Source organism: Protomyctophum bolini, assembly GCF_963924005.1.
Source record: "Protomyctophum bolini genome assembly, chromosome: 4".
NCBI classification, from domain to species: Eukaryota; Metazoa; Chordata; class Actinopteri; order Myctophiformes; family Myctophidae; genus Protomyctophum; species Protomyctophum bolini.
In genome coordinates, this window is record NC_137865.1 from 48443609 (window position 1) to 48457894 (window position 14286).

The 14286-nt window shown below is 41.9% G+C and overlaps 1 protein-coding gene across 1 annotated transcript in view; it reads right to left on the minus strand.

Annotated features, from left to right (window-relative positions):
* mlycd (malonyl-CoA decarboxylase) overlaps positions 1–12034 on the minus strand; it is a 31597-nt gene extending 19563 nt beyond the window's left edge. Inside the window, exon 1 of the mRNA XM_080761934.1 lies at positions 11338–12034. Coding sequence (XP_080618060.1) covers positions 11338–11955 — 618 coding nt within the window. The 5' untranslated portion in view covers positions 11956–12034. The remainder of the gene's footprint in view (positions 1–11337) is intronic.
* Positions 12035–14286: the final 2252 nt, after the last annotated feature.

Below are 14286 nucleotides of genomic sequence, written 5' to 3' on the forward strand. Positions count from 1 at the left end.
GGCCTCTCTCTCCTAATTGGACCAAATTACTTCAATTTTGTGTGTTGCACTTCCAATCCTGTTGGGTTTTTCAGCTCCAATTGTGTCTGCTGTTTTTATTTTATTTTCTCTCATTACTTCAATTTCACTTGTTTATCCTGTGTGTCCTACAGTCCTGTCCTGTGTGACTTCTCCCTCCTAATTAGATGAAATTGCAATCCCTGAGTTGAAAAGGTGTACCTTCTGTTTACTGGAGACTCAGAGATGGAGAGACCCCTGTTATGAGCAATAGGAATCATTATGAAAATATGGAGCTATTTAACACTTCATTCAACAACAAAAACAACACTTTAATCTACGAGGCGGTGTTCAAGAAATCAATACAAGAAGAAAAACACAATGATATCTTATAGGAAAATAAATACTGTCAGGCGTTTCATGCATCCATTATTGCTTTCTGTTTCCTGCTTTCCTTCCTATACCCGGGAGGGACGAGTAAGTCAGCAGCTTTACTGTATATCCCATAGCCCACAGTGCACGGCAGCCAATGGCAAGTGCCGTTCCATTGCCGTGGAAACAACTTGTCTCGACTCGTCACTTTTGACGGGGACAAGCAGCATAATTATTTGTCAAATCAGGGTAATTTAACTAATAGATTTAATAGTGTGTGTGATGATGTGCCAATTGTATGCATAACACTTGTATAAAAAGTATAAAATACCTAAAGCCCAAACAGCACCAGTGATTTTCCATGATGCAACTCCATGCAACAACATGCACACACTTTCAACCATTAATCCATTATCCCCAATAGCAGTTTCAAGGAGTTGCACTAGTGTGGTCGAACACAACACAGTTGTGTTGCGACCAGAGCCATCTAATAGAAGAGTTAGGACATTGAGGGGGGGCAGAAACCCAGAGCCATCTAATAGAAGAGTTAGGACATTGAGGGGGGGCAGAAACCCAGAGCCATCTAATAGAAGAGTTACGACATTGAGGGGGCAGAAACCCAGAGCCATCTAATAGAAGAGTTACGACACTGAGGGGGCAGAAACCCAGAGCCATCTAATAGAAGAGTTACGACATTGAGGGGGCAGAAACCCAGAGCCATCTAATAGAAGAGTTACGACACTGAGGGGGCAGAAACCCAGAGCCATCTAATAGAAGAGTTACGACATTGAGGGGGCAGAAACCCAGAGCCATCTAATAGAAGAGTTACGACATTGAGGGGGCAGAAACCCAGAGCCATCTAATAGAGGAGTTACGACATTGAGGGGGCAGAACCCCAGAGCCATCTAATAGAAGAGTTGCGACATTGAGGGGGCAGAAACCCAGAGCCATCTAATAGAAGAGTTACGATATTGAGGGGGCAGAAACCCAGAGCCATCTAATAGAGGAGTTACGACATTGAGGGGGCAGAACCCCAGAGCCATCTAATAGAAGAGTTGCGACACTGAGGGGGCAGAAACCCAGAGCCATCTAATAGAAGAGTTACGATATTGAGGGGGCAGAAACCCAAAGCCATCTAATAGAAGAGTTAGGACATTGAGGGGGCAGAAACCCAGCCATCTAATAGAAGAGTTGCAACATTGAGGGGGCAGAAACCCAGAGCCATCCAATAGAAGAGTTACGACATTGAGGGGGCAGAAACCCAGCGCCAGAGCGCTGTTCTAATGCAGCCTGAACTGAGACAAGCTGGAGTTGGAAATACATTGTTTTCAACGAGGGCGGCGCAAATAAGAGCTATTTTAAGGCACGTGTGCAACATGACAACTGTTCTAAAGTATTGTACAGTAAACAACTAAAGTCTCTTTAATGTTTATGTTGTACTATTACTACAAAACAATCTAAAATAAAAGGATTTAAGATCATTAAAGTTGGGCTGTTGCCTATACTTCCGGTCCAGGCCTTGTCCCAGTTGGTTGTCCTCATTCTCAATAGAAGTCTATATAGGAGAGCCTCCATTGGACTGAAACCCCATATGAAGTGACCAATAGGAGTCTATGTAGGAGAGCCTCCATTGGACTGAAGCCAATAGAAGTCTATGTAGTTTGCGTAACTCTGTCTATATCTAAGGCTCTGGTTGCGACTAGTTGCAGCCTGCAGGGAGTTGCAATTATTATAACAAATCTATTTTAGAATTTCTTTGCGATGATGATTTGTTGACATATTTTCTTAATGATAGAACAAAACACACTCCTCAAGTATGTCATTAAAAACCAACCAATAATGTCTAAGAAAATATTTAATAGTCGCATCATCCCTGAACCACACTACCAGAGAGAGGTGACTAAGATGAATTCTGTGTTATAAAAATAAAGATGTATCTCTGAGTCAAACTAGTTTTCCTTCATCTTTCATTGATCCTGTGTGAATACAGGTGAAGGTGAAGGAGGATGAAAGGCCCAGAGGTGGAATGAGAGGTGGGAAATATCACCAATCGATCGCCCGCCCGAGGGAGACTAACCCGTTTAGGCCGGACGTCGAAATAAAATAAATACAAGTCTTCTATATCATGACAGTTTTCTGAAATACCTCATGTTTCTGTATCAGTGCTGGTGCTCAATATTTCATGTCAAGGACGCCAAAAATTATATGTAATTGGCCGCCGAACCCCATCTGAAAATATGTAGTTCCAGGGACCCCCCCCCAGAAGCAAATATATGAGTCAATAACGTTCGCTCTGAAAGAATATATATTCAAAGATTTGCGCCACAGTTTCATGATTTTTCAAAAAAATGGCAGATATACAAGCTCGTAGCGCGGCACTCGGTGCCGTGCTACGAGCTTGTAGATCTGCTATTTTCCAATAGCTAAAGTATAACGTAATGCTTAATAAAACACCAAAAGGGGTTCCCGCCCAGAATGGGCTAATCTTGCCCAGAATCCAAAGTGACACTCTTGCAAAGAACCAACAGTAATTTGCGGCCTTGAGAATTCCAAAACTTTCATTACTTTAAGGTAATTACTTTAGTAATTTAGTCACTTTTGCCTCGCCTGCACACCTGCGTGCTATCCTGATTACAAGACATCGTTTTTTTAATGCAGTTCTTTCCTCCCATCGGTGTGTGTGTGTGTGTGTGTGTGTGTGTGCCCACACGCTGTCAATACACCTGCCTCATATTCACTCTGACCTTTTCCATTCCTAGTTCAATCAATTCTAGAAATAATAACAGGAAAACAAATGTGCAGGAACGAGACCCAGGTGGCGAACAGTGTGTGTGTGTGTGTGTGTGTGTGTGTGTGTGTGTGTCTGGGTGTGTGTGTGGGTGTGTGTGCGTGCGTGCGTGTTTTAAGCTACTGGGTTATTGATTATAAAATAACTCTGTTGTTCTCTGTGGCGTGATGGAGGAACAGCCTAAAGGTCCTCCGGTATCTATTGCACCAGGTACGGTGTCGGGCTGGTCCCTCAGAGATTGTAAAGGTCCTAGAAGAACCTTTACAATCATATTATTGTTCTCCAGTCCAATTATTTATCTTCTTAATTTGACTCGCAAATTCAAATGAATGATTTTACCGCTGTAGTGACGAAATTATTTGCCGTGGATGCACTGGTGGGTTAGCAGGGACATCTTATATTCAGTGCGGAATGAGATGGGGAGCCAGTGGAATGAGATGGGGAGCCAGTGGAGTGAGATGGGGAGCCAGTGAATGAGATGGGGAGCCAGTGGAGTGAGATGGGGAGCCAGTGGAATGAGATGGGGAGCCAGTGGAGTGAGATGGGGAGCCAGTGGAATGAGATGGGGAGCCAGTGGAGTGAGATGGGGAGCCAGTGGAATGAGATGGGGAGCCAGTGGAGTGAGATGGGGAGCCAGTGGAGTGAGATGGGGAGCCAGTGGAGTGAGATGGGGAGCCAGTGGAATGAGATGGGGAGCCAGTGGAGTGAGATGGGGAGCCAGTGGAGTGAGATGGGGAGCCAGTGGAGTGAGTGGAGGATGGGTGTGTATTTACGCACTCTCATCAGGATCCTAGCAGCGCTGTTAGCTTAGCTCAGCTCAGAGATTTGGACAAAGTATAGAGTCCTGAGGGGATTCTGGTCAACTAATGTGTGTACACAGGGTTATGCCTACTACAGCTCCCTCACTGAGGCAGATTCTACTAATATTCAACAACAAAAAAGAAACTTGTGCTGCTATATCAGTGGTGCTCAAACTTTTTCAAGTTAAGGACCCTCCAAATTTGTATGTATTTGGCCCCCCATCTCAAAATATTGTATTGCAATGAGCCCAATTAAGAAGCAAAGATTTGAGTTAAAAATATTTATCATTATAAGATTTTCACAATTTTTCACAATAAAACAAAATTGCAGATCTACAAGCTTCATAGCGTGGCACAAAGTGTCGTTTATAGATCTGCTATTTTTGAATAGCCAACGCTAAAATCTAAAAAATGACACCTAATTAGCCTGGCTAATAATAATAATAATAAAACAACATTGAACATTGACAATTGGATTTACTACCAACACTTTTTTACACACTGCAGGCAGATCTTCTAACGATGTCTTAAATATGACTGGTGCATATTACATTATTAAAGTACAGTAAATACCGAGGTGAGTGCAAGGTGAATCAGGGGAAAATAAAAGGAGCTGACACAGAGGAGCATAAACCTGCCAAATGCCAGAAATCTACTCCTTAAAAAAGACCTTAATGAAGTGATCAATAAAGTGATCTGGAATCATAGATTTTGGCAAACCTTCAAATGGAGACAGGAGCCAAGCAGTAAGCTGTGGCTGGCACAGTTTCACAAACTATTAACCCATTCTAAACGGGAACACATTTTGGTATTGGCATTATGATATGCTTTAACTATTGGAAAATAGCAGATCTACAAGCTCATAGCGCGCCACCGAGTGGCGCGCTACGAGCTTGTAGGTCTGCTATTTTTTGAAAAATCGAAGAGCGACTGACATAGAAGTCATTTTTACAATCTGATCTCAGGTCAGAATGGAAAACTGTCAGGATGTAGAAGACATTTTTAGAATCTGATCTCAGGCCAGAATGGGTTAAAATTATTGATGGGTGCAGCTGTATTTTCACTTCGTGTACGTGCCTGCTAACACCAAAGACAGAAAGGTTAAACCTGTAGGTGTGGAAATATATACCAAGAGGACTTTTTGAGGGGTCGCTATAGTTCTCGCTGCAACAGCAGAAGCACCACTATAGTTCTCTTTTTTTTAAATATATTTTTTATCCCACGATTTTGTAACCCATTTTTCACCCCTGTGTCAATCATCTACTGTGATCCTGGGCTCTACACACCCTCCACCAACCTGGGGAGAGCAACGGACTTAACTCATGCTTCCTTCATGCCTGAGTGTCCAAGTTGCTCCTTTACACCTGACAGGGGGGAGTTTCCCTGGTTGGAACGTAGCGCGTGGAAGGAACACGTTATTCCAAACAGTTCCTTTCCCCTCCATCAGGCGCCCCGGCTGGCCAGGGGGAGGCAGTTTAGAGACCAGGATTACTGCATGTTTTTGTGAGGGTACCTACCCTAGGGGACACGGGGAGAACATGCAAACTCCACACAGAAAGGCCCTTTCACCTAAAAACGCCTTCTAAAGCCTGACCTATAAGTTTTCTGAAAAACTTCAAATATTTAAATAGCAGCATCAATTTTTTGTAATTTTTGAATACTGTACATACTGTACATAACCCAAATATGGGTTCCCGATCTGAGTGGGTAAAACACCAAAAGGGGTTCCCGCCCAGAATGGGTTTTAAGAAGAAAACTTTGGCACCTAAGAACTAGTCTACACGATTTCACTTAGAAACTCCTTTCAACCTTTGACACGTTCAGCTTAACTGTGGAATCGTTGCGGTGTCTCTTGAATATTTGAAATGTACGGAGCCACAGAATCTTGTACGTACAAGATATTATCTTGTACGGACAAGATCAAATATATTTTGAATGCATGGTCATTCAGGGGCTCCGTGGAAATGTTTTGTAGATTCCGAGATATTTTACTTTTAAAAATATAATTGGAAGTCAATGGAGGATTTTTTTTTGTTCCTGCCCTAAATTTCAACCTTTTTGCCTCACAAAATGTATTACACCAAAAGGTCAATTGGCCATGCCCCTAAGATGATGACATTGCAGACCTGCACAGCACTGAGTCTGACCTGGCTGAAAATGTATTTATTTAGCACAGAAGCATGCCAATTAAATCAGAATTAACGGTATAATGAGTATACGTCTTTGACCTGAGACTACATTTCAGTACACTACTACACATCGTTTTAGACCCATGCATGTACAGTTCTGACTTCTGAAGAAACAATTCTGATTCAAGTTCCTTCTAAGTATTAGAAAGTGGTCCAAAGGTCAGGGCCTTGCAGCAGCAGAAGGCTGTGGTGATGAAATGTGTACCAGATGTTCCAGTTACCTCTCAGAAGCAAAGATTTAAGTTAAAAACTGAAACTCTGAAAAAATACATATTCAAAGATTTGTGCCACATTTTCACGATTCTTCAAAAATAGCAGAACTACAAGCTCATAGCGCGCCACTCGGTGGCACGCTATGAGCTTGTACATCTGCTATTTTTCAATAGCTAAAGCATGACATAATGCTTAAACACCAAAAGGGGTTCCCAGCCGCCCAGAATGCGTTAATGGTCACATCCCTGAACCACAACCAGAGAGAGGTGACTAAGATGAATTCTGTGTTAAAATAAAGATGTATCCTGCCCTGAAATTCAACCGTTTTGCCTCACAAAATGTAGTACACCAAAAGGTCAATTGGCCATGCCCCCAAGATGATGACATTGCAGACCTGCACAGCACTGAGTCTGACCTGGCTGAAAATGTAGAATTTATTTAGCACAGCAGCATGCCAATTAAATCAGAAATAATACGTCTTTGACCCGAGACTACATTTCAGTACACTAACTACACATGTCTAGAAATCGTTTTATAGCCCCATGCATGTACAGTTCTGACTTCTGAAGAAACAATTCTGATTCAAGTTCCTTCTAAGTATTAGAAAAGTGGTCCAAAGGTCAGGGCCTTGCAGCAGGCAGAAGGCTGTGATGATGAAATGAAATGTGAGCCCTGTTGCTTTGGGACATGGAGGATGAGAGCACAGCTCTGTCTGTCTGCCCCGCTTTTACTCTGACACTTTGAAATACACTGCAGGATTAGAGAAGGCTAGCATCACAGAAAGGATCAATCATTTAGGCTGCAAAATGTCAGGCTGTATTTGAATGCAAAGTAGCTAAAAAGCCGTAATAAATTCACACGGGCATCTTAACCCATTCTGGACGGGAACGCCTTGTTGGTGTTTTATGTTATGTTATTCTTTAACTGTTGAAAAATGGCAGATCTACAAGCTCATAGTGCGGCACTCTACGAGCTTGTAGATCTGCTATTTTTTTAAATTATGAAAATGTGGAGCAAATCTTTGAATAGATATTCTTTCAGAGCGAACCTTTTTAACTCCAATCTTTGCTTCTGGAAGGGGGTCCCTGGGACATCACATTTTCAGATGAGGGTCGGCGGCCAATTACATAATATATTTTTTGGGGGTCCTTGACATGTCCTTGAAAATGTTTGAGAATGACTGACATCTATAGACACATTTTGTAAAAATCGTCCTCTGGTATGAATGGGTTAAAAGTACCAAACTTCCAATGGCGCGGTGCGGTGGTGTGATTGATAAGCCAATGCAAGGCAACGACCCCGTTTGTGAAGGACACACCATCCCACAGAGAACAAAGCACAACTTAAAGTCCCCCAGTGTACATTTAACTAGAATTGAATGGAGCCTTCACCACCACAGGGAACACATTTGTGCAAATAATGGACCTAAATGGACCTAAATGGACCCTTGCGGAACAATTTGTACGAATGGAAACTCAGAGTTTTCAGTAGCGGGCACTGCAGTAACACATTGCATTTATTAGTAAATCTCGCCTAAAGACCCACCTCTAACCCCGCTTGAGTTCCTTCGGTCCTTGTATGTTTTGTCTCACTGTGATGCTGTTGCTTCAATGTTGTTTTTCTGTATTGTGTCTCAGTTGTTTTCACTGTTTGTACTTTGTTTTCTCGCTGTTGTTGTTCTGTGTGGTAGCTTTAGTGCATTTGATTTTATTTTCTCCTGTACAGCACTTTGTAAACTCTTTTGAAATGTGCTATATAAATAAAGTGGATTGGATTGGATTGGATTGCATTTATTAGTACGTTTTTTTATTGTGTACAGTACTTGCTGGATGTGTTTTCTACCTGCACAAGAAGCATTTCTGCCTTCCAAAGCCTATACAGTGCCAACTGCAAAGTATCCATAGCATGTGTATATTGTGTATGGACTTTGTAGTGCTTTTTTGTGATAGCATATCTAAATGACACAGCGGTTGTCGCAAAGACCCGCCCCCCGGCAGCACCGTTATAATGCAATTTATTTGTGCGAGTTATAAGTAATTTTTGTTGAATTACTACAGTTATTACATTATTACAGTATGTATATCCATAAATTAAGCAAGCAGCACGCGCAGACAATACACTAGTTCTTTCTTTCTTTCAATCATTTCATTATTTTTATTAATATATGTTCACAATTCACATTCTGATAAACAGATACTGTACAACTTTGTCATGAGTAATTCAACAAAAAAAACGTATAACTCTCACAAATACATTGCTTTATTCTCTATTCTATCATTCCCTATTCTAAATCTTCCTGTAACTGCAATGTTGAGAGCTGGGTAAATAACATTAAGACATTCTTGTTCTTCTGATTCCATTAGCTTGTTAATTATTATTCTTGACTCCTCTTAATTATTTGTTTTTGACTCCACTCCAATATCAGCCATTGATTTTCTTTCTCGTCTAGAATGTGATTGTCCACATAATTCTCACCTGTGTCCTGTCACTAGAGGCCTGTTTCACAACATTTGAGATGACAGTACATTAGAAGTTTTTTATAGGCTTTATATAACACATATAAGTTCTACAAGAAAGTAAAAGGAAAGGAAAGGTACTATATTTACCCAGGGTAACTGGACTAAGCTCAAGAACTTGTTTACAGCCAGGCCCTGCTCATAGAACATTTCATGGTATGGGTTCAATGCCTTGCTCAAGGGCACTTCAGCGGTGGTAATTTTAACGTGCCGGTCCGGGGATACGAACTATAGCGACCTTCCGATAGCAAGACTGCTCCGCAAACCGTTCGGCCACCGCTGCCCCTAACAGTCACAGTCAGTCAGTGCATTAATTTAGTGGTTTATATTTCACTTTCAAAAACACTTTTGGTCATTTTAATATGATAGGCTACCTGGTCTACTCAGGTAGCCTATGTGAACACCCCAGATAGTTTTTAGGTTGCTTGATTCAGTATTTAATATTTGATAATAATTTTAGCTGACGCGCCCCCTTCTTATACTAACCCAATTTCCATTAAATCTGACTGTTTCTCCTTCTAATACGCAAGGAGCCTCTGTTTTTCATTTATTTTTAATATATTTTTTTGATTTTTTTTTTTTTACTCTCCCGTGTAGACTCCTGGAGGAGGAGCCTTTCCAGAAAAAATATTAAAAAATTAATGAAACAGTAAACGAATTACCAGAGAAAAGGACAGATATTTTCGATGGATCTAACATGGTTAAAATGGGTTTGTATAGGAAGGGGGCGGGGATATTTGATAATTAATATCTAATAAATACTGAATCTAGCGACTTAAAAACTGTCTAGGAGGGTGTTCACATAAGCCCTAGTAGCAGTACTATAGACGATGAAATTACCGTTTTTTTAAAGTGAAATATTATATCCCTTTAAGATGTTTTATAAATGCATTGTGCAAACACTACGGACATGTTTTTATACTATATTAAAACATAAAAATGTATCTATTGAATACCTAAAGTATTTGCATATTCAGCACTTTAACTTATAGTGGAGCAATATAGTATTTATACTTTTACAAGGGTTCAGTGTTGATTTCCTCAACTAAAACTAAGACGAAAAATGTTCGTCGACTACCTTTTTTCACTGACGGAAACTAAATGGAAACTAAATGAAAACTAAGCTATGATGACTAAAACTAAGACTAAATATACTGACGATTTTGTCAACACATAAAACACTAGACTCAAATGTTAGGAAGGGACTAGTCACCACTAGTGGATAAGAGATCCACTATAAGTCATCATGTTACACTCATGTTTGTCCTGTGTATGAACCTGAACCTGAACCTGAACTTTCGTTGCATGCTGAAAATAGCAGACAACACGTCACAGTGCATTCCAATTTCCAGGTGACTAAAATGTGACTATGACTAAACTATTGAAGAGACTATGACTAAAACTAAACTAAAATCAAAATGTGCTGCCAAAAACAACACTGCAAGGGTTGTGTTAGTGACAGTGTACGATCGGTGTGGTTCTCAAAAAGTGGACCCCAATATTTGTTTATATTCTTGAATCTTGAACACATGTGAGAGAGACCAAAAAACACACATATTGTATGTTGTTCTGGGGGTCCCCATGGCACAAATATTTTCAAATGGGGGTCCGTGGTCAAATACATAGGCCTGTACTTTATCAGTTTATCCTGCACCATATGATTATGATATGACGACAAAAATACACTAGCTCAGTGGTTCCCAAACTTTCTCATGTCAAGGACCCCCAAATTGACACTAATTATCCCCGTGGACCCCCATTTGAAAAGACATGCCCATAGGGACCCCCATAAGAGAGGCTCTAGCAGTGATTCTCAACCCGTTTAATTCCAAGGAAGGACCCCCAGTTTGACATGCATTAGTCTACGGAGGACCCCCCATTTAATGGCATTTCTATCTCTGGGACCTCCAAGTTATATATTGTAAAATCTAATTTATTTTAACTCTGAGAGGGTCCATTTGTACACTCTCAGAGTTACAGACCCATAAGGGTCCGTTTGGTTCCTAACTAGAATTTACCTGGGGACCCCCTGGAACTCCCTCAGGTACCCCTGGGGGTCCCCGGACCCCACTTTGGGAACCAAAGTATATATGTATCTTTTCCCTTTTTGCTTCCTTTATGATGAATTCCTGTTCTGTTCTTTAACTGTATAGAAGTGTCTATTTGTACGTCTCTAAATGTTTTGATGAATCGAACAATGTGGACCCTGTTGTAAACAAGTGTAATGCTTAATTGGGTCGTCCACTCACAGTTAACAGTCTTTGTATTGAGTTTGTGCTTGAAATGTACTGTAATTCTGCAAACTGCTAATAAATATTTCAATCAATAAATCAAAACACTACTGTGACAGTTCAGCGTGCTCTGAACGCGAACGCCGCAAAGAATGTCCGCCGCGAGCCACCGTACAAAATGTAAACATAAGCAACACACAACATTATTGATTTATTACAGTAGTTTCTTACCCTGACGTGGGGGCTGTCGGTAGCCTTGGAGGAGATCATGTCCAGCACGTCGGCCCGGAGGTCCACCAGGAACTTGACGCCGCCCGTCACCCTGCTGACGCCGCTCAGCGTCTGCCTGTAGCGGGGCGTCAGCGCGTAGCGGAGCCGGTCCTCGGCCTGCAGTATGGTGGCCACGTCCCGCTTCTGGATGGTCTCCAGCAGCTTCACGGACAGCTCCGAGACGCTCCAGTGGTCCACGCCGCACTCCTGGGACAGCTTCTCCACGAAGGCCAGCCTAGTCCCCAGCTCCCGGTCCCGGGGCGGGTCCGGGTCCCCGCGGGGAGGGAGGCCCTGGTAGAAGGCGATGAGGTCCAGGCTGTTGGACTCCGGCGGAGGAGGGGTCTTGTCCCGGGTCTCGTACGTGGGGAGAGGCGCGACGACCCGGGCCAGGATCTCGTCCATGGTGGTCGTGGAGGTGGTGGAGGTCGTGGTGGTGGTGGATGATGAAAACAAACGGGGGTGGTGTAAGTGTTGGTGGTCTATGGAGAGGAGACCCGATCGGGCCGCGCTCAGACCGGTTCGGTAGCGCCAGCACCTCGCACTGATGTCCCGCAGCAGAGTCCGCGCTAGGGGGGTCATGGCAGTGACACGATGGCCGGACAGGACAGGGGACAGGACAGCTCAGGTTTCAGTGTCACACCACTGAGGAACACAATGCTGCTCCGGTCCAGAGTCCATGATATTATGATTCCTTTCCGGGGTCTGTCTTCTTAAAGAGACAGCGATGCAACAATAATTATGTAATGTACTTGAGGTGTATTATGGATGTTTTTTTTGCTGTTCCAAAATGTAACATTGACGATGTGGTATTGAAGTGTGATTATTAAGGGTCCGGGACTTCTTGGTCCCTTTATTGTTTTTGTCATTTTCAATTCAACAGAACATTTATGGTTATTTTTATGCCGTTTGTGTTTCTGTGATGCTTTTATTTTTTTATTTAATTTTATAAAAAATGGGTGACATAATTATGTACAAAGATTTTCTTGTCATATGTGCTGCTTACCTGTGTTCTAGTTTGTCATCAGACCATGAACTAAAGTCTCAAACTTTATCCCAATTTTGCAAAATGTTTTGAAATGTACACTATGGGGACCAGGACATATAAATATGTGTGTGTGTGTGTGGGGGGGGGGGTGTCCTGTTGGAGAGAGTAAACGTCTAAAATTCGCTATTCACAAATACTTGTTTGATTGGACTTGGCAACCCTGCGTGGCGTGCAGTGCAGAGCAAACCCAGAGCCATAGCGTTAGACAGAGTTACGACATGGAGCCTAAATGACTGAGGCGGCAGAAAACAGCCCGGTCAACGTGGTTCATGCAACTCGTTTGTCACTCTGTAAATCTGTATAAAAGTTTAGGCTAATCTAATCTATCTATCATGTGTAGAAGAGCCGCAATTTGGTCCGGCGCAACTCTGTCTTACTCTATGGTTCTGTATAAAAACCTGGCAACAGCCAAAATTGCCAGTCAATCACCAGTTGAATTGACAACCAGCCGCGTTTTTCTGTGTTTACTTCCCGTCCTACAGTACACACACAAACACACACACACACACACAAACCAACTGCTGAGGAAAAGAACAGTGCGACATTGTATATTATCAATCATACGAGGACATTTCTTTCTTTTAAAAAAAGAAACGGATTAACTGATATTTGGTAAGGAAACTTTATAGCATAAATTGTACTTAAAACTATATATGCATACAAATTAATGTGGATGGACGCTGCAGCCATGATGAACACAGACGCATCGCGTTACGTTGTTAGACACTATATTATTTACCAAAAATCATCACTCCACGTTTTGGGATAAATCATTTAAACACATACAGGTTGACGTGCAGCCAGGCCACGTAAACAGATAGTTGGGCACCTCCAATGCTACATGGGGATTTCATTAAATTAAATGCTTTTAGAAATGGCGGTGTAGATGAATGCTTTTGAACATGCACGGTAACGTCCTTATGATCAGAACTACCAATACCAACTTTATAGATAGGCCTGCCGCCTGCATCTACCCTTAAACTTATTGTTTCTGCCCAAAATGACTATAGTAGGTAACCTCCAGCTAGCTCTGGTCCATAGTTCATGTTTTAGGTTCTTATTAGAGAACTTAGAGAAGGTAAAAGATGAGTGTTATTATATTTTGTTTCTTTCCATTTGCTGCTATTTTTCATTGTAGGGATTTTTTAGCTGTTTTTGACAGGGGGGTGGGGGGGCATATTCGAGCATGGGGCTAAATATGTATTTTTTTTTAATACAAAATATGGTGATTTATTTTATTTACTATAGTCCTAATAGACCACAGGGAATTACATCTGGCCACAGAATTAAAGATCACAGGATCTACTGAATATGAAGGAGGCTAGCCTTAGAATGGCTCTTGTTACAGTATGTACAGTATTTCACATTACAGAGCCATAGAACACCCTGCTTAATTTCTGGTCGGACGTAAAAATGTGTGGGCTAAATGTGATAAATGCTCCGTTTGTACTCACCCATTAAATAATTCCAAAGACATGGAGTGAAATATGGTCCTCTAGTTTTATGTCCATGTGAAAGTTCTGGCACAAAACGTGTATTTAGTCAATTATCTCCACTTTTTCACGAGATGCACACGGACGTCTTTCACTGATTTTACGAATACGTCCTGTCTACCGCAGACGTCATCACCAATATTGACCAGGGAAACACAAAAGTTTGGGTCACACAATTGGCAGATGCCTTGCGATAGGTGCTGGGTAGTTAATCACACCACCTGCCAATTGTGTGACCCAAACTTTTGTGTTTCCCTGTGTGGTAAACAGGACGTATTCGTAAAATCAGTCCAGCGATCATTCCGCCCCCCCCTCGCCCGGAGAGAAAGATGTCCGTGTGCATCTCGTGAAAAAGTGGAGATAATTGACTAA